Genomic DNA, 20811 nt, shown 5'->3' with positions numbered 1-20811 from the left:
CCATTCTCTTGTGTCTTCTGTGTCAGATTTTAGGGGTCAGCTCCAATAAACTAGGGCTGTCATGGTGTTGGGTGTGTAGGTGAAGTGTACAGTGGACTCACGTTTTGACCTTGACAGTTCCTTAAAGGCACAGAGTCAAGTTGTGTTTTCCAAGGACCTGCAATGGAATCCAAGACTGTGCTATTAAAGGACAAATCACAAGACAGAGTCACAAACTAGAGTTTAGAGATGAGAAAGTGGCCTGAGCTGGGGTGGATTAGGGGCTTTATGGAGGAGAGGGGTTTGGAAGGAAGCCTGTATTTGGACTGCGTTTGTGACTGTGGGTCCATGAGATGAGATGCGTGTGTGTATGTGTGTGTGTGTCTGCTTGAGCATGTCTCTGATTGTTCATGAGTCTGTGTAACTGCGTTGCCTGGGCTTATTTGTGAACACTCTGAATTAGTTTGTGAGTGGCATGGTTGGCTTTGTGTCTTTCTCTGCACTGTCTGGGTGGCTGAGTGCTTGTGTTCATCTGTCTTTGTGTGTGGTTCTGCTTGGGCCTCTCACACTGTACTCTTCATCTTCTCTGAGATATTCCAGCTGCCAATACTATTTACTGCAAGCAGTGGCTTCCCTTCCCGCTGTTTGGGTTCTCATGTCAGACTGCCTGCCCAGGACCCTGCCCCTATGGCCTCTGTACCTGACCTGACCTTGGGAATGATACATTTGGAAATCCCCTAGAATGTTCCTTGCCTGATCTTGGATGGAGAGAAGTTATGAGGGACATGGCGGGAAAGGGGCCAGTTGGCAGCACCTGCCTCTCCTTCTGGAAACAAGATATCTCTCTGGCCCCTTCCCAGGCTTGCTATCTCTTCTCTATACCCTCATCCAGACAAAGTGTCCCTGTCCTGAGCTCACCCTGTCTGGATATGCATCTGTTGATTCTCTATAATCCAAGTTCCACCTGGTTAGATCCAAATCTCAACACTTCATACGCCTGCTTTTTTCTTATTTCTTATGCCTTACCTGAACTCAAAGTGACCCTATTTTCTTTCTCTGTAGTATATACTAGAACCATTGTTATCCTTTCTCCTTTGACAGTCCTGGTCTAGGCTTTTGGCTCTTGTGGTAAAGTAGCAGCAGCAGCCCAGCCACCTCACACAGGTGCCAGAAGCTGCATCTCTGTGGGGATGCTTATCCTGTAATGTCTGCCTTCCCTGTCAGAATGGAAGTGTGCAAACACAGAAGTGCAGGAAAGTTGTAGTGGAGAAGCCACTCTCCCTCCCCTGCTGGCAATTAGCTGACTGAAATCCCCCCAACCCGCAAACCCAGACAATTATGATACATCTTTTTGTAGAGAATAAGTTTGACCAAGATGTAATGTAAGTCCCAAGTGAACAATGATGTATTCTAGAATCTACCTCCACTTCTAGAATAGTCTGTTCTTGAGTCTGTGCCTTTCATTAGGTTTTCGTTTCTTCCCTTTTGTCTCACTTGTGCCTAAGGCAATTGGGAGGGTGGGTTGTGTGCATGTTACAGTTGTGGGATGAGCTAGGCTACATCCTCCATGTGCTTCCTGTGTGAGTCATAGAGTCTGTTCCTATCTTCTCCTACTACCCAATTGTGCTGGTAACTTAAAATGTTGCTGGTCTTCATTCCGGTTCTCTCTGTGCCTGTAGTCCTCTGTTATGGGAATTTGGTCAGCAGCATGAGTCTATGCTGGATGATGGGATGTAGAAACCAATGGGAGACCATAAATGGATCTACTCCACCCTGACCAGGATGTGTGCACACTAACCCTGGCTTCCCACCTGATGCCACTCTCACACATCTGAGTCCGTTCTTTTTTTCATTCTGGGTTCCCTCTAGGTCCTGGCTCTGTGGCTCTCTGCCACGCTCCCACCAGGCAGAGAGGATGTGCCTGTCACAAGACCTCCTTTGATCTTTGGGGTGCTTTAGAAAAACACCTGGGGAGTTTTGGCTCAGCAGGCCTGAACCTTGTGCCTTGCTTTCCTCGGGGCTCTGTTAAGGGCTGGGCCCCCTTCTGTTAGGCACAGAATTACCATTTGGAGAAGGGATATTTCCACGGCTCTTCTGTGTACTGGAAGTAGACATATTAAATACAGGGATCCTATCAGAGATGCCAAGTCTGCCACTATCTCTTGGTTTGATGACATGGTGACCAATCCTGTTTTTTATTTTTTTCCATGTCAGATGAGTAGTGTGCCGATATCCTAACAATATTGGAGGAAGGCACATGTCACACAAACGTGTGTAAACCCAATCATCATGCTTATGAACCATAAAAGGATCTTTTTTTTTAAGACACCAAGTATCCCCATGTCTGTCACAACACATCACAAGGAAACTAAGCATTCCTGGCTTTTGCTTCTTATAACAAAGGTAGCAATGAAAGTTGCTACCTTCTTAGAGGTATTAGGTGGCCAACATAGAGGTCCATCCCATGTGCACATATCTTCTCTGTCTTCCTGCTCTCTTTTTTCCCCAGACCACCCTCAAAAACTCCTCACAGAACTTTAGCATATGGTCCCTGCATTATTTGTTTCCAGCACCATGTTCTTGCTGAGATCTCATATGCTTCAAGTTTTCTCTGTGATCTCTCCTTTGCATGAGCAAGACTCCTTTTTTAATATGCTTACAACATGAATCAGTGTTCCAAGAACACCTGGTTCACACATGTGTAGCCATTTCCATCCCCTTTTCATGTCCATCTGGGCCCTTACATAGCCATAAACTCTTTATACTCTAATAGAACTTCTGCATGGTGATCCCCAGCTTTCTGGTTTTGGTTCTCTGTACCCATATACCCCATCTGCAGTCAGAATCCCTTCCCAGATCCTTATTCATCCGTCCAGATTTTGTCCACATTCTATCTGTAGAAGAAACTTCTCTATTCCCTAAAACCTTCCCCTAATAATGCAATTCCTATCACCCACCTATGAACCCATTGATATATTTACTTTTTCTTATTCTGTCACCTCCATATGAGCATACTGATTGCTCTAGCAGTTCTTTCACTTTTTTGCAGTATTAATTTGTCTCTGTTAACTGGACCTTTTACTTCAACACCCAACATACCGTCTCATCTTTTATAAAGACCCTTCTTTGGATCCTAAATCCACTTCCAGGTATTTCATCATTTGTCTTTATTTCCGCAGAAAGAGAACTCCTTGAAGCAATTATCACACATCTCTAATTGCTCTCCAATCTCTCTTCAATGTATCCTAGTCATGGCATCACCTGTATTCCTATACCTATATTCTTCTCATGATGATTTTTATGTATGTCTGTTCATCCTCATTTTACATAGCTGGTTGACTGTTTTCTATTTGAAATATTCTCTTGGGTTCCAGTATATCATAGTTTTGTTTTTCCTCACTAAATATTGTTCCTTAGTTTCCCCATGCAGAATATAGTCCTTAGATCTCTCCATTTGCACTTAAGTTGTGATTTTATCATCCAGTCATGTGGCTTCTATCTATTTACCTATCCATCTATATATCATCTCCCAGGATCTTTCCTGAAGATAATCATAACTCTTTCTTTGTAAAGATTTATTTTTTATTGGAAAGGCAGGTTTGAGAGAGAAGGAGAGACAGAGAGAAAGATTTTCTGTCCACTGGTTTACTCCCCAAGTGGCTGCAATGGCCGGAAGTGAGCCTATCCAAAGCCAGCAGCCAGGAGCTTCTTCTGGGTCTCCCACGCGGGTGCAGTGTCCCAAGGCTTTTGGCCATCCTTGACTGCTTTCCTAGGCCATAAGCAGGAAGTTGTATGGGAAGTGAAGCAGCTGGAATGTTACCCAGTGCCCGTATGGGATTCTGGCACGTGAAGGCAAGGATTTAGCCACTTAGCCATCATGCCTGGCCATAACTTTATTTAATAATAGATTGTTGGAAGCATAACCACAGAATGAAAGATAGAGATTAGTTATGATGCTAATACAGTAATAGTAAAAGTAGAAGTGGTGAGAAGGAGTCAGGTATTCGATGAATCTTTTGAAGGTGGAGATTGCAGGCTTTATAGACAGATTTGATGTGGACTTTTAGACAAAAATTCAAGGGTGGTTTTTGTCCTGAGTAACTGGAAAGATGGAGTCACCACTAACTGAATTGAGAAATACTGTAATTGGAGCAGGTTTGTTTTGTGTGTGATTCAGTGGTGGGAGGGGGCAGAAATTCAAGAGTTCATTCTTGAATGATTTAAGATGAATATTGGATTTCCACATGTATGTATTGATTATACATTTGAGTGTATGACACTTTCCTAGCCTACGAGCTCATGAGTTCCACTATGGAGAGGCCTGAAATCTGTGTCTTGTACATTGTTATGTTTACTTGAAACTAACGTGAGTACTCAGTTGTTAAATGCAAGATGCTTCTGAAAGTTGTTTTTGAAAAAAAAAAGTCACTGTCTTTTTTTCAATTCTTTTATTTTGATAATCTTTACATAGTTGATTAGGGCACAAAGAGTCAAGGGCTACAGGAAAGTGGGTAAGATCATTATTTCCACATTAATATTATTATTTTTTTTCTGTATCAGGGGTAAGGGAAGAGATAAAAGGAGAAGACTCACCCAGCCTCCTACCCATCCCAGGTCCCCAACATGGGGCATGCTCTGAGGGTCCTGCTCATGCAGTTTTGATAATTCATCAATACTGAATTGCTGCCAGTCTTGCTGTTCCAAGCATGATGAAATCTCTTGAGAATCCAATGGCTGACATAGTCTCTTCATGGTTGGAGTTCTGAGATCAGCAGTTCAGTTGGAGGAATCTCCAAAGAAACTTCGTCTGAGGTAATCCCAGACCTGATTCTCGTGTGTGCTTGCCAGTACAGGGTCTGGCACAGTTCGTCTCCCCAATCAGTTTATACAAATGCTGGTGGTTGCAATTGCTGGGTCATTTTTGTTTCCAGACTTGTCTTCCACACGAATCAATGGGTGTTTCAGTCAAGCCTGATCTGATCAGCCCACATATGCAAACCAGTGGGAGCTGCAGCCTAGTCGGGGCAACTCTCCATAATCCCCATCAGTCGTGCCCCCTACCCTGGTTCCCATGCTTGCCAGTATGTACTGCAGACTTGTTCAATCTGTCCCACATCCCATTTAGCTCTCGTATATGTCAATGGGCATTGAATCCTAGTTCAACCCAACCAATCCTCCTATCCAGCCCACACACATACTGGTGGGTGCCATTCTGTCCAGCCACCCCTGCCCCAGTCCTGGTTCACATGCTCTCCAGTGGGAGTGGTAACCCAAGAGGGAGGGGCCTACAATTTCCTTACTAGGCCACTCCCACTTCCAGATTATTACTCTCCAGGTGGTTCTGCAGTTTAACTAGACAGAATTAGCCCCCAGTGCCAGCCTCTGCCAGTTGATGCTGCAGCAAAGCCCAACCAACCCACACCCACTCTAATTTATGCTTACACAAGTCAGAACAGTCAGCCCAGCCTGGCTTTTCCCTGATCTAGCTCACATGAGGCGCACAGGTGTTTTAGCCCTGCCTGGTCTGGTCTGCCCCCATCCCAGCTCACACTATCCAGTGAGAATGGCTGTCCAGCAGGGGAGCCCTCCACATTCCCCCTACCGAGTTTGCCCCCTCCCTCCCTGGTTCTCAAGTGTGCTGGTTGGCCTCTGAGGCCAAGTCTGGTATGGCCCACCTCACCTTGGCATTTGACAGTGGGTGTCGTAGCCTGACCTGGCCTGGCCCACCCCGAATTCCAGCTGACGCTGGTGAGGGTTACAGCCTAGCCAAGCCCACCAGGCTTCCAATCCCAGCCATAATGTGCACTGGTATGTGTTGTGACCTAACATGGCATGACCCACACTCTGTTCTGGTGCTTGGATTCACCAACGGGTGATGTGAACTGATTCAGCCTGTTCTGCCCCTGACCTATGCCAAATGTATGCAGGTGGGTATCTTTTTCTGGCCTGGTCTGGGTTGCTCCCTATCGTGGTTCTTGTGCTCACCTGCAGGGACTGTGTCCTGCCAGAGGAGTTGCCCAGGCCCCTCCATCAGAATCTCTCCCAGTGACAGATCTTGCATGCACTGGTGAGTCCATGGGCCAGCCCTACTCAGTCCACCTCCTGTCTTAGCAGGAACAGTGGCCTTTCCTGACTGGTCTTCAACCCATTCCAGTTCTTACTGTTGGATGTTTCAGCCCAGCCAAGGCTCGTCCATACCCAGACATTGCTCACACGTGGCTCAGTAGGGGCAGAGACCTAGCTTAGTCCGTCCTACATCTACCCTGGTTCTCCAGGGCACCAGATGGTGCTGGAATCTTTCCCAGCTAGGTGTGCTCAGCCCCAGTTCACACTTGTGCCAAGGGAGACTGCAGTCATATCCAGACCAGAATGCAGCTCCCACTCCGGCCCCTGCACTCACCAGTGGGAACCCCAGCTCCACAAGGGTGTACTCTCACAGCTCGCCAACTGGGCCTATTACCAGCCTTAGATTATGTACATACCAGTGGTTGCTCTGACCCAGTTGGCTTAGCTCCTCACCTGTCTCAGCCTTTCCCTTTGATGCCATGGCCTAGTATCCCTGGCTCATGCAGACCAGTCAGTGTAAGAGCCTGGCTCAGCTGTGCTCCAGCCTGATTTCTATTCTTATGAGTTAAGGTTCACTCGGCCCTGCCTAGTCTGCCCCCTTCCAGTTGCAGCTCAGCCCACTCCACATCCTGTTTTAGGATGTACATTCGGGTTCTGTTGCCTTGAGCTGCCCAAACTGTTGTCGGTTCCTTTACAAGTGAGTGATGGCTGGTTCCATGGTCATAACTAGTTCAGTCCATCACCACCCCAACTCTTGAGCTAACCAGCAGGACTTATATTTTTTACAGGGTTGGGTCCACATATCCACCACAGAATTTACCCCTGGAACTGATTCTCTCATGTGCTGGTTAGTGTCCTGACTCTGCCAAGTATAACCTGTGCCTTGTTCCACCACTTAATTCAGGTACTGGTACCTAGCCCTGCCAGACAGGCCCCCAGCCATAGCTTTCGTGTGGACTGGTGTGTGGCAGTCAGTGATGCTCTATGCTAACAGCCCATCTCAGGACTTACAGACTGGTAAATCAGTCTGGCCCAAGCATATTTTATGGAGTCTCCCCTCCAAGCCATCATATCTCAGTCCCCACACTTGCCAGCAAGTTCCGTGACCCCATCGCTGGAAGTCACACAGGGTTCATCCCTCATCTACACTCACATTGGCCTTATCCATGGATGTCCCTAGGTAGCAATTACATACCCTAAAAACCTAGAGCTTGCCGCTGGGTGGTCAGTAGGCAGAGCCTGCTGCTGAAAGCCTAGGACTCTCTCACCACATGGCAAAGTTGACCATGGGCCGAGTTCCAGGCATTGGGTCCGACCTGGCTCAGGCACTCTCTGCAAGCAGGCCGCCACTTCTACAGAGGGCTGCTGTCACCAGAGCTGCTGAGGTCGAACTCCCACTCTCTAATTTCCTGCTGCCACAGGGTGGAGGCTGCAGGATGGGGCTAGAGGCCTAATCCTGTCCCAGGATTTCCTCATGGCCTACTCACCATGGGGGGAGAAATCTCTCCATCCAGCCTCCCAGCAGCCAGAACTCTCTCACCATGTGGTGACAGTGCCCATGGACCGAGTCCCAGGCATTGGATCCGACCTGGCTTGGGTAAGTCTCTGCAAGCAGGCCTCCACCGCTGCGGAGCGCTGCTGTCACCTGAGCCGCCAAGGTAAAACTCTGTCACTCTCTTCTGGCAGTCGGTATTTATTTTGGTTGAAAGGCAGAGAAAGATGGAAGCAGGGAGAATGAATTTCAACTGCTGGTTGACTACTAGGTTTGGGCCAAGCTGAAGCTAGGAGCCAAGAACTGAGTTTGAGTCTTCCATATGAGTGGCAAGGGCCCAGTTATCTGAACCATCACCTTCTGCCTCTCAGGAAAGATATTAGCAGGAAGTTGGAATCCGAAACGCAGCCAAGACTCAAACCCTGGTTCTCTGATACGGGATATGGGTATCCCATTCTATGGCTTACTCACTACTGCAAATGCCTGCCACCTCAGTGTCGTTTTTACTATATCCCTTCATGAGTTTTCCTCATCACCCAAGTTCTTCCTGTTCCATGACCCTACACCTCAACCCATAACACTTGTTACATTGATGTGATACTTTTTCTGCCTCTCTTGACAAGTCTTTGGATTCAAAACCTATTAAAGTATTACTTCTCATTTGATTTTTGTTTGTAATCCTTGCATGTATTTCTGCTGGACTATAGTGTTTGTACTGTTTACTTTTGAACTCTTCTTTTAGTGGAGCATTAAACCTTTGACTATAATATAAATTAAAAATATTATCTCAATAAAAAAAGAGGGAGATGAAGGGAAGTATCATGTTCTTAGAATTATGTCTATTTGACTACATTGAATCTACAAAAAAAACAGAAAGAAAAAGAAAAAAAGGAGAGAGGGAGGGATAAACATCAGGTAAAAAACAAATATGACTGCCATTATCATAAAAGCTGGGGCTTGCGTTGAACTTGACTGGACAATAAGATGCTCGACTCTATTTTTGGTATATGCTTGCAATGAGGGAATCTCAACTGAACTTGAACTGTGGTCATGCAACAAGGTGGAGGAATCCACCATGGTGGGAGAGTTTGGGGAGGGGTGGGGGGAATCCCAGTACCTATGAAACTGTGTCACATAATACAATGTAATTAATGAATAAAAAAAAAGTTAAAAAAAAAAACTGGGGCTTGGCATTGTGGCACAGTAAGTTAAGCTGCTATCCTCTGATGACAGCCTTCCACATAATTACTGGTTTGAGTCCCAGCTACTCCACTTCTGATCTAGCACCCTAGTAATGCAGTGGAGAAGGCAGTGGAGAATGGCACAAATGCTTGGGCCATTACCACCCATGTGGGAGACCCAGGTTCCTGATTTTGGCTTGGTCCAGTCTTGGCAATGGCAGCAATTTGAGGACTGAACCATCAGACAGAGAATTCTCTCTGAGCAAAAAAGTGGGTGTAGAGTATGACCATTATCTGATACTGGAAACAGTTTGATAGAGTAAAGGATATTTTCAAATTTTGAATGAATTTGCATTGTTTTCAGGGCAAGATGGAGTTTTCTTTCAGTTGCTGAATATGCAGTTTGGAGCATGAAAAAAAGACTGGGCCAAAAGAAGTGATACTGGTGATCACTAGTCTACCAATAGCAACTGAGGTTTTGAGTATGAAGCTAAGAGATGTTAAGTAATTTATCAGATATCAGAGCTTGTATTTTGACCTTCATCTTTCCCCCCAGCATTCCATTCTTATGACTTCGACTTTGGCTTTAAAACTTTCATCCTCCTAAGAGATCAGTGTAAACACTTGTTTGTGGATTTTTTTTTTGAAGATTTATTTTATTTTTATTACAAAGTCAGATATACTGAGAGGAGGAGAGATAGAGAGGAAGTGGAGCTGCCGGGATTAGAACCAGCGGCCATATGGGATCAAGGCGAGGACCTTAGCCACTAGGCTACGCCGCCAAGCCCTGTTTGTGGATTTTTAAAAATTCTGATGTTGTAGTTTTTTATGCCTTTTGTTGATCACCTTCCTCTGAAATTATTCTCTAGCCTGTTCAACTAGAAGTTCCTTCCAAAGGGAAAAGGGTGAATCAAAAGTTTTGATTCTTACTGAATCTTCTGCTGAGTAGGGCAAGCACATCCTTGGTTTCTGCTCTTCCATCATGATCTGCTTAAGAGTCAAGGGTTTCAGCCTTCCTTCCAAGGAGACCAATGCTGTCCTACCCAAGTAATTGGAGAAGGAAGGACAGGGTCCACTTGGGCTTCCTTAAAGGTTAAAAGAAATATGAGTATGATGGACACTATGAAGAGGTCTGACTGGTGTGCCCAGAATTACTGAGGCTGCCTTTGATAGTAGATCACTCACCTGGTGAGTGATGGTGTTGCAGGTGGGAGTCCAGGCTGTACTGCACAGATGGCAAAAAAAAAAAAAAAAAAAAAAAAAAAAAGAAAAAGAAAAAGAAAAGAAATCTAGAAATGTCTTAATAAGTTACACAAGAATCCTCCTAAAGTTATTATGCAAGAGGCACTCTAAATATATGAGGAACTTCATATAGCCTGTGTGAAGGGGGAATGTGGGCAGGAACTAGTTTGGAGGGGCTTACATGTTTGGCAGCTTCTTAGAACTCTCAGCTTGCCTCTCAGCCTCCTTCTAGGCTATTTCATTTTATTGCAATAGTTTCAGAGAATTGCACATGATATTTTCTTTAAAGATAAACAGATATTTCCCTGAAATGGAACAATGTTGGGATTCAGAGAGGGAGAGAGAAATAGAGAGACAGAGAGAGCATGCACCTGAGTCATACTGTCATTTGGCAGTTAGACACACTCATATGTTATTAACTTTCAGATTTTTAAAATCATTTTCTGTGGCTGGTTAATAGGACAGCTAAAACATTTAAACGCTTCTTTTGAAAGTCAAGGTGAATGTTTGAGTGTCTCAAAATGCAGTGGTACATAATAGGGAGTGGATGGAACAGATGAAGACATGGAATGAAAGAGTTGTCAGGCTTATGTGATACGACTTTGGGGGATACAACAGTTATTCTCAGAGGGAAAAATACCAAGAGAGTCCTTGCAAGGGACTGAGCTCATTGAGCTCAGCACCATTGCTAATCATAAATATATATTCATGGAGTGATATGATGTAAGCAAGGTGGTGAGGACTTTGGGTAGAACCAGGATTCAGCAGTAGTTGTATAAAAATTCCTGAAAATAGAGCCCGGCACAGTGCCCTAGTGGCTAAAGTTCTTTCCTTGAATGCGCCAGGATCCCATATGGATGCCGGTTCTAATCCCGGCAGCCGCGCTTCCTATCCAGCTCCCTGATTGTGGCCTGGGAAAGCAGTTGAGAATGGCCCAAAGCCTTGGGACCCTGCACCTGCATGGGAGAGACCCAGAAGAGCTCCTGGCTCCTGGCTTCGGATTGACTCAGCACCGGCCATTACAGTCACTTGGGGAGTGAATCATCGGACACAAGATCTTCCTTTCTGTCTCTCCTCCTCTGTGTATATCTGACTTTTCAATAACAATAAATCTTTTTTTAAAAATTCCTGAAAATAGCAACAGGATCAACTGTATTTAGAAAACTCCTTATGTTAGTGGCTGTTAGAAACTTCATCATTCGACTTCCTGCACTTTAGCACACTAATGACAAAGAGACACAATTTTGGAGTTTTTTTTTTTTTTCAATTTAAAGCACTTGGATTTGGGGTATATTTTCAGCCTATAGGTTTGTTTTAATGCCAAGAAAAATGAATTTCCTTGCTTATCATGTCCTGGTCACAAGGCGGCCAGTTTTTATCACAGGTGCATACACATTCAAATACATGTTCATTCTCTCCCTGGAGGTGGATAGTTCCCTCAATTTCCTACTGTGGTCTTCCCTCTGAGAGGCATTAATTCAATGCATAGGAGAACAAGAGAGCTACAAGACAAATAATGTGACAGTAGGCTCCTAAATGGATTCTCCAGAATGTTTTTTTTAATACTACCAGGAAAAATAAAAGTCAGAGCCTAAGAATTTGTTTTGACATCAGTGAAATCAGGTGCAGCCATGGATAAAAGGAAAAAAAAAAAAAAAGAAACCCTGCTAGAAGAAGTCACTAGAAAAATTCTTAAAGATCACATTCCTGATTTGTGGGTTGATGTTCCTCCCTAGGTAGGAAGGACTTCACATCCTTTCTCGTGTACTCCCTTAACAAAGTACAGTGCAGACAAGGAGGAGACAGACAACTCTTGGCTTAGAGATATAGAGTATATTTGGGGTGGGACTCTGCCCACCTGCGCATTAAGGGAAATGACAAATGCAGTCCTCTTCAAGGCAGGCTTCAAGAGGATTGGGGGAACCCACAGACTCTTTCTCCTTGCCCTGTGTGTCCTCATGAGCAGACCAGTGTCTCTCTCTGAAGTGAGGGCTGGGAGACTAAGAAGCTTTCCCTGGTTGGGTGGCACGAGCCATTCGAGGACAGTGCCGAGGGCAGTGGCGGGGGAAGGCAGGGACTGGGGCAGAGCCTTGCTGTTGGGAACGGAACCGGAGCTTATTGTCTGGGGAGTGAGGGCTCCTCAGGAGAGCCGGGCCCACCAGTTTCTCAGTGGGAGAAGACTGGACCTTGGGGTGTGCATCTGGCTTCTCGGTTTTACTTCTCTTGGGAGGGCTTTTGGCTGGAGCCTGTCTCTTTTCAGCATTCTCTTTTCTGCTTTTGGCTGCTTTCTCAGCTGCACAGAATGTGGATTCCAAGCACACGTTGCCTTTGGTCTTGGGGTTAAAGGAGTGAAGGAAGGATTTCATCTTATTTATCAGGTTTGAGTCTGGAGGGCTGGGCCTCTTGTGAGGGTGGGCTGGCCTCACCTGGTCGTGAAAAAGCTGACTTGGCCAAGCATGGCCCTGAGAAACCTTAGCCTGAATGAGTTGGCCCTGGGAAGGCTGGCCGTGGGAAGTCCAGGCCACCAGAGGTTGGGCATTCTCAAGAATCTTTGCTGGTCGGAGAGGTACATTTAGTTTGGCTTGGCTATCTTGCAAGCCGTTTTCTGAAGCTTTCCTCCCAGGGCTTCCTGGAGGTGGCTCTGGGGGCTTAAGCTGAGAGTGATTCTGGGGTTTGTGTTGACAGAGATCGGCAAGATGAAAGCTCTGGCTGTGTCTCCAGGAGCCTCGCAGTGTCCTCTTCAGAGGCATCCCTGCTGGCCTTTGCTCTTCAACAGGGAGTCTTTCTTTTTGGGCTAAGGAGGACCCAAGACCTGCATCCCCTTCCCCTTGGTCTCCTGCTCCTCTGAGTTTCCCTGGGTCCTCTCTCTTCTTAGCCGGTGTGTGGAGTGGTGCTGAGTCCTTGCTCTTGCCAGGGCTTTGGGGTTCAGGGTTCCAGGCTTCTTCCAGGCTGGGGCTGTTCTCACTGGTCTCCACCTGGACATGAAGCACCTGGGCCTGTGTTGTGTCCCCACTGGGCTGAGAGATTGTGGAAGCCCAGTTGGCAGTCCCATGGGGTACTTCTTTGGAGGTAGGTTGCTTTTGGCTCTGCTGGATTGCCTTCAGCTCAGTTGCCAGCTGCTCCTTGAGGAGGACCCATTCAGGTTCTAAGGCGAGAGGAGGGCTTGGTGGGGTGGCTGGTTTCTGGGGCAGTGTTTCTTCTTGGCTGTTGACATTCTCAGGAGACTCCTGTGAGGACATGTTCTCTGTATTTGCAATGTTTTCTTCCCTGGACACCCTTGCCCTGATGGGAATTCCCAACTGTATCTCTAAGACCTTTTTCCTCAGGTGGAAATTGAGTTTGGTCAAGATATGTGTCTTGGGTGAGTCAGGATTATCAGGCTGTGTCTGATTTTCTGGAAGCACCGTCTCCATTGTCCCTTCTGCCTGTTGTTCAGTCAGCAACTCTTCTGCATTGTCTATAGGCATCCTATTGTCATCCTGAAAGCCTGGCTCAATACTCAAGTATTGTTCTTGAAATGATATCATTTGAGTTGGGGCCTCTGTTGGGCTCTTAATAGGCCCAGATACCACCTCTGTGATTATGGGTTGGTTATTGATCAGTGGGGTAATGGCTCTGCAGAGAGCCACATAATAAAGAGCAGGTAGCCCTGACAGGAAGGCTAGGTATTTGTGTCGTAAAGTAGTCTCCAGTTTCTCAATGGCTTCCTCAGACAGAGCTTGGAGCATCTTATGGCATTTGGGGATAGGAAGTGGTAAGACCTGTTCTTGCTGATCAAGAACTGTTGGCGTCCAGGGCACAACTTCATGATGTGGGCCGGGGTCAGTTGCTTCCTGCGGCTCCAGGGTCTGGACCTCTGGAATGCAGGATAAGGGAGCCACTGCTAGGCCCCCAGGAATTCTGCAGCTCCAGGAGCTGTACACACGTGCAGGGACCTTGCCTTGTTGGATCTGTATACATTTAGAAGTGATGTGGCTCTGCAACAGTGCCTTGGCCTGGGTGAACAAGTGTGGCTTAGGGGTCAGTATTGGAGTCACAGTGGGTGAGAGCAGATCACCGGCCCTGTTGGTCTCTAGGGCTGTAGCCTGGGGTCTACTTTCTTTGGGCAATTCTTCGCTGCTCCAGCTCAGAGCCTGCTGGTTAGTGGAGGAGAGAAGTTGCTCAATGGATTGCTGGATTTTTTGGGGCAGACCCCAACGGTGGTGGATTAACTGCTTCTGGAGGTGGAATTCCAGCATCCTGCGGGCATGCTCCGGGAAGAAGAGCAATTCCCTGGTGAGGACTGAGACAGGCTTTCCCAACCAGGAAGTTTTTACAGCCTCTAGAGACCGGGCTTTGCCACAGGGATCCTGCTGCATGGTGCTGTGGGCATGCTGAGATTTCCGGAAGGCAGCTGGTAAGCCCCACTGAAGCTGGAGCTGCCTCTGCAGCAGGTGCCATTCCAAGGTTTCATATTCAGCCAGAGTCAGAAATGGGATGTTGATCTGAGCTTGTTGATGGTCAGATGGAGACACCCACTTTGGGGAAGGCGGGGAAGTAGGTTCATCTGACTGGGTTGGAGTTTTGGGCATCAGAGGGAGGATAGAAAGCTCCTTGAAGACAGAAGGATCCTTCAAGGAAGGCTTGGACTGGTTCTCATTCTTAGAGAGTCCTGGACAGCCCAGGAGAGTAGCAACCAGAGACTCACTGTGCAGGGAGGGGAGGCCACAGTATAGCTGAGTGTATGTCTTTCGCAGTGGAATCCCTGGGTCACCATCCTGTGCACCAAGAAATTGGTGGAAATCATTTGGGTCTTTAGTGGCTGGAGAGGCTAATGCTAGGGCCATGGTGCTTGACATATGAAGGCAGTGGTATCTTTGTTCTGGGTCTGTTATGGACCATTCAGAAACCCAGAATATCTGGGTGTGCTGGCCAGCCATACAAGAGCACCAAGCCTGGTGGCAAATTGTTCCTAAGCCATGAACACTGATTTGAGATGTATTATTTAAGATTAAGGGAACTACTTCATTATTTTCAGTTTGGCAGTTCATTGGTGGGTTTGGCATAAGTTGCCTCAAAGACTCCTCCACACGTCTAGGGAGTCCCCATCTCTGGAAATGCATCCATTTTTTCACATGTATCTCAAGAAGCCTCAGAGATTCGGGACTAAGGAATGGCAAGTGACCATGGGGTACCAAAGCCATCGGATGTACCAGGGTTGTAATATCTGGATCTAAAGTCATTAAATGGCCCTGGGAATTGAAAGGTTGCAGTGTTTGACATTCATGAACTTCGGTAGAAATAATCTGTAACATCTCCTGCTGGTTCTCTGGAACTGTAACCTCCTCTAACGCTGAAGAAGCCATAGTCTCTGGGTCTAAGATTATATCTTGCACTTCAAATTCTTGCTCTAGCTGGAGGAAATCAGCCCAGTATTTTTGGATACCAGCAGCACTGCTTGATTTGATAGCTGGCTGAGTGAAGCATTTAGCCTCCATTACTTTGGCCAGTTTGGGGGATACAGGTGCTACTTGCAAGAGCTCCTCAGAGTGATCAGAATGAATCTCCAGATTCTGCTCAAAGGACACACTAGACAAGGATAGAACATCTACACAAGACGAGCCCTGGGATGTCCCCGATAAACTGGGGGAAACCATGATGCTCTCATCCACCAGTAACTGGTGAACTTCCAGAGCCACAGTGTTGCAGATTTGGCAGCAAGGATCTTCACACAGGAGCCGCCGCACATTTTGGTCCCCAGGAAGCCATCCTTGACTGAGAAGGGAAATAACGACAATTATTGATGATGGAGACACCTCTGCTTTCTTGGATCAGAGTGTGGCTTTGGATAAACATTGCTTTTTGCTAGCCCAGAAAGTCCCTGGGGCCTCTACCTTCTTGATGGCTACCATTTTACTTTTGTTCCTAAGAAAATGCCACTTGGCAAAGTATAATGCTAAGATTATGAAACCAAGGGTTGCTAGGCAAGGTCTCAGAGAGCCAGTTGTTCAAGCGCTTAAAGTCCCAGGGGAAACTGTCAGGTGTGTTTATTTTTCTGCTGACCTTGTTGGCAAATGAATCAGGCAGACAGAAAATAACAGTAATTTGTAGATGGTCATCACTAAAAATATTACCATGTAAAACCTAAATCTGTCTTATTGCAGGTGAAGAAAGTCAAAGCCAAGTATTTGATTAATCTAAACTAGGAAATTAGGTTTTTGTGGGAACTCTGTATTCTGGGAGTATTTGGTGTTCTTGCTGCTATAACCAGCATGTCTTGGGAACCAGTCCTGTCCTCTAGAGATCTTACAGACTGGATAACATGATAGATTACCATGTGAGGTCTACCCTTGGAACTGTTTCCCTAAAGACAGAAGCAGAAGAGATAATCTCAGCCAGACCCATGTCCAGCCAGCTCAAAGGTGTTCCTTCAGAAGGGTGTGGTTGTAAAGAGAACATGGCAGTGATGATTTCTTGATGCAAAATGCATTCTCTTGACTGAATAGCTCGTCTCAAATCTTGAGTGCAGCCCCATGGAGCATCCTGTATATTTAGTCACTAGGCAATGCTAAGTTCTGGAACTGTTTTCAGCATAGCACTGAGTAGGACTGGGCGACCCGTCCCTCTGAGATGTGCTCACTCTCCTCTGCCCTGACAACCTTCTCAGCTAGTGAAGCAGCCTGCACTGTGTGTGTCTCCCACCCAGCCATTATTCCTCTCCTCATTTTCCCCAGACCAAGATACCATTACAGACAAGACTCAAACTTGGGAGACCAAAAAGAGCCAGACATTACCTTTTCATGACTGAGATCAGCTCCCGTGGCTTCTCAGCTTCTTCCTGGGAAAGTCTCCTAGCTGAGAAACCGGGAAATCGTTTTGTGAAGCATAGGAGAGTTTTAGAGTCATCCTAGAGGTCTCTGGAGACCTTTGACCCTCAGCCAGAGAAGACTTAAATATGCAACTAGTAATGCTCTCAGGCCTACGTACAATGTAATCACAAACAATTTACTCTCCTGTGCCTTTGGATTAGATTAGAGCCTTCTTGGCTAGAGTACCAGGTGCCTGGTATCAGGATTCATGAGGGACAGGAACCACGGGAACCTCGCCCACAGCGGAAGGGAGTCCGGGGAGAGAGCAGGACTTTACCTCTTGATGCTGCATCTCTAGCCCTTTGCCTGACTTTCCGGTGACGCTTAAAGACAAAAACATAAAACGTGAAACTGAGACTTTTTTGTTTTCATTTCCAAAATGAGACACAGCTCATATACACACTTCCCCCTGTCTTTCTATTTTATCTCTCTACATTAAAAAAAGAAGAAGAACTTACTTATTTGAAAGCCAGAAACATTGAGAAAGAGAGAAACACACAGGGGAGAATCTTCCATCAGCTGTTTTACTCCCAAGCCAGGGCTGGGTGAGACGAAAGCCAGGATTCAGGAGCTTCTTGCAGATCTCCCACATGGGTAGCCAGAACCCAAGCACTTGGACCATCTTGGTCCAAGTCCATCTTGGACTGCTTTTTCCAATTCATTAGTAGGGACATGGGTCAGAAGTGGAACATCCAGTTCACAGACCATTCTCAACAATGCCAGCCCCTCTATTTGCATTTTGTACCTTGTCCCACATTTCTTTTACCTACTTTCCATTTTATTTACCCCAACTTTTATCTTCTTTTTTTTCACCTTGAAGGTCTTTAAAGTTCATACCTGCTGTCCAATTCCCAAGACAAGTTCTTATGGGGACTAAGTATCAAACAAAGGGATTAGTAGAACACAATATTAAATATATAGTTCTAATAGTCAAAGGACTTCATCTTTTAAATGTCTTAAATAATCACCAATTAGAAATATCTCCCGAATTGTTAAGTCTCCTGATGTCCAGTGAGATAGATCCTATGTCTAAGGGTCTATTCAACCCAAACAGAGATAGTCTTGGCTTTTCCATTAGAGTGTACTGCAGGAAAGGCCTGTAGTGAATTAGCTCCTAGGCTCTTCGAAGAAAGACTGTTAAAGTAACTGCATATGTTGTGTAAAAGTGTAAAAGTGCATATGTTGTGTAAAAGTCAGCAGGAAGAGGTAGTGAGATTCTACAGAGACCCTGGAGCTTAAAAAAAAAACTTCTTATCTAGGGCTTAATTTAGTTCAGCTGTGAATACATTGATGTCCTACCCGGCAGCAACTCCTTTTGGGTTCCAATTTCAATCCACAGTAACTCCTTCTCAGTTGCCAGAGCATTAGGAAAATGAGCAGGATGAATCCATAGGTATATAACCAGTATTCAATGTCCTCCGGAATAAAAGTAGAGCTCAACATGTTCTAAACCTCATTAGCAAGAGGAGACCAGCCATCCCTCTATGTAGGCGTTCAGGGTTCTAGTGCTTAATGGATTCCATTTCTAGGCCTTGTCATGTGCGCCTCACAGAAGACAGAACCAGGCTCCCAGACTGCATCACAAAGCCCTCTTGTCTCATGAGGCTGTGCCATAGGGAAGCTCATGTGGTGATTCGGTCTGTAGATGAGAGTGTCTAGTTATCTGTAAGGATTATAGAGCCTGGAGTTAAGGTGCCACACTCACCAGCAGTGCCTGTTTCCCACCTTGTCTTCACTCTATCCCTATACCAGGCTGATGGCTCAGTTCTCTCCTTCATAGCAACTGTCTGGTGACCTGGCCTCAGAAAACTGAGTGCCTTTTCAGGCCAGCCACCTTTATGAGAGTAGCACACTGGAGTTAGGGAGGCCTGAATGTGGCTGTGGCTTGGAAATGAGAGTTCTGATGTTTCTGGTAACGAATGACCATAGATCATTCATTCATTCAAAGGAACATGCCTAATGTGTCAGGGAAAGGCCAAGGCCAGTCTATCTACCATGCCTATGTGACTTTACTGGTAGGAAGAGATTGTTAACTGCTTTCCTTGTAGAAGTATTCCTGTGGCTCACTTTAAGTGTGTTATCCAAGGCTTGGCTTTCCCGAGCTGCTCATATCCACATTATCTGCGTCGCTTCCATGAGTATGTGATAGTTTTCTAACAGGACTTCTCAATGTCCTTGAGAAGGTCTTACTCCCAGGACAGGGGACAATGACTTCAGGGTTATCAAAAGCCTGGTGCTGAGTCAAAATATTAAACATAAGGCTTGAGAGTCAAGAAGGAGAAAGTTTACCAATAGATGAGGAGATGGTAGACTTTTAAGTCTCAAGAACTGATATACTGCCTGTGGGGTTTATAAAGAACCTGCAAAAAAATTGGGCTGCTGAGCCAACTGTGGCTCTAGTAACAAGTGTGTTTCCTTGAGAAACTTCTTTGACGGCTTGACTCTGTCATGAAGAGGCAACAGGAGGATGTTTTGTAATACAAATTTTGTCATACAAAATATGATTTGCTGGGCCAATGCCATGGCCTGGCGGCTAAAGTCCTCACCTTGAATGCTCCGGGATCCCCTCTGGGCGCCGGTTCTAATCCCGGCAGCTCCATTTCCCATCCAACTCCCTGCTTGTGGCCTGGGAAAGCAGTTGAGGACGGCCCAAAGCTTTGGGACCCTGCACCCACGTGTGGGAGACCTGGAGGAGGTTCCAGGTTCCCGGCTTCGGATCGACGCAGCACCAGCTGTTGCGCTCACTTGGGGAGTGAATCATCGGACGGAAGATCTTCCTCTCTGTCTCTCCTCTCTGTGTATCCGACTTTGTAATAAAAATAAATAAATCTTTTAAAAAAACCAAAATATGATTTGCTGAAATCTGAAAGAGGAAAATATTGTGTGAAGAGATTTTAATGTTTCATGAATCAGATTGGAGCTCATTGAGCCCATATTGGCGTATCCTTAGTTATACATTCTCCTTTTCATTTCATTACAGCAAATTCAAACTACCCATCATGTCACCCAGGGAGAGTCATATTGCGTTGTAACTTCAGTTGGCTTTCTCAAAGCTGGTTTCTGGAATTCACAAGCAAGCATTATTTATTTAAGCAGGCATTCTAGTTAGTCAAGGCTCAGTAGTCATAAGATTAGGAAAATGAAAAAAAATGTACTTGATTCAGTTACTTCATTGCCAATTTTTTTCTTGTGCTTAAAATCCGAGAGTCTATTTGGTATTTTTTCTAGTATCTGCTCTTCTACATCGTGTGCTTAACTACAGCTTGCACTCTTGTAGGTGTTCGTCCATAAGTTGAGGAGCGTCAAGGATGGAAAGTCTTTTGCATCATATTGCCTTCCTGCTCTCAAAAACACAGAAATCTAGTGTCAAACATAAAACTAATACACTTGAACCAGTTGATTATTGTTTATAGTCCTTGTCGATAATCCCTTGTCCATAATCTGCCTACTACTTGTTGGATTCTTGATTTAGTGAAGGACTAAGCTTGTAATTATAAAACACATCAAAACAATGCCCTTGTAATGGGATTGGCACAGTGTCTTCTCTGGCTAATGCAGCACCAGCATCCCATAGGGGTATAATTCAAGTCCCGGCTGCTCCATTTCCAATCCAGCTTCCTGCCTATGGCCTGGGAACATTAGAGGATTAATCAAATCCTTGGGCCCGTACACGCATTTAGGAGACCCAGAAAAAGCTCCAGGCTCCTGGCTTTGGATTGACTCAACTCTGGCTATTGCTGCCATTTGGGGAGTGAACCAACTGATAAATAATCTCTCCCCCCTCTCTGTAAATCTGCCTCTCAAATAAAAATAAGTAAGTCTTTAAAAGAAGAATGTTGTTGCATAAAGTAAGAGAAAAATAAGAAGGATGAGGGACGGTGGAAACTACCATTATGTCTTTAAAATTGCATATGTGTAATACATAGAATCTGTTCTCTTTCGTATTCATATAAAGAAATGAAAAACAATTTTATATACTCATTTTTGAGGCTCAGGTCTAAAA

The 20811-nt window shown here is 45.6% G+C and overlaps 1 protein-coding gene and 1 non-coding gene across 2 annotated transcripts; both read right to left on the bottom strand.

Moving 5' to 3' along the window:
- Positions 1–2187: 2187 nt before the first annotated feature.
- On the bottom strand, positions 2188–2291 carry LOC118759952 (small nucleolar RNA U13). Its single transcript, XR_004996490.1, has one exon. It is a non-coding gene; the product is annotated as a small nucleolar RNA U13 (small nucleolar RNA).
- Positions 2292–11773: 9482 nt separating this feature from the next.
- Positions 11774–18313, bottom strand: LOC101523833 (protein SPATA31F1-like). The gene is made up of 4 exons (XM_004581208.3): positions 18108–18313; positions 17086–17131; positions 16734–16794; positions 11774–15714 (listed from the first exon to the last, which is right to left on the bottom strand). The coding sequence occupies exons 1-4, from the start codon at positions 18249–18251 to the stop codon at positions 11961–11963; spliced, it is 4005 nt and encodes a 1334-aa protein (XP_004581265.2). The 5' UTR covers positions 18252–18313; the 3' UTR covers positions 11774–11960.
- Positions 18314–20811: the final 2498 nt, after the last annotated feature.

Source organism: Ochotona princeps, chromosome 14 (assembly GCF_030435755.1).
Source record: "Ochotona princeps isolate mOchPri1 chromosome 14, mOchPri1.hap1, whole genome shotgun sequence".
NCBI lineage: Eukaryota > Metazoa > Chordata > Mammalia > Lagomorpha > Ochotonidae > Ochotona > Ochotona princeps.
Note: the sequence above shows the minus strand (reverse complement) of the source record. Positions and strands in the feature narration are given on the sequence as shown.

What these genes read in the sequence shown, in the direction of transcription:
- LOC101523833 (XM_004581208.3), bottom strand. Translation starts at nt 18,251, where the DNA reads ATGTTGAGCTCTACTTTTATTCCGGAGGACATTGAATACTGGTTATAT. An exon ending in CCAAAAGGAGTTGCTGCCGG is followed by an intron (nt 17,132 to 18,107) that starts GTAGGACATCAA and finishes TTTGTCTTTAAG; the next exon opens with CGTCACCGGAAAGTCAGGCA. An exon ending in TAGAGATGCAGCATCAAGAG is followed by an intron (nt 16,795 to 17,085) that starts GTAAAGTCCTGC and finishes CCGGTTTCTCAG; the next exon opens with CTAGGAGACTTTCCCAGGAA.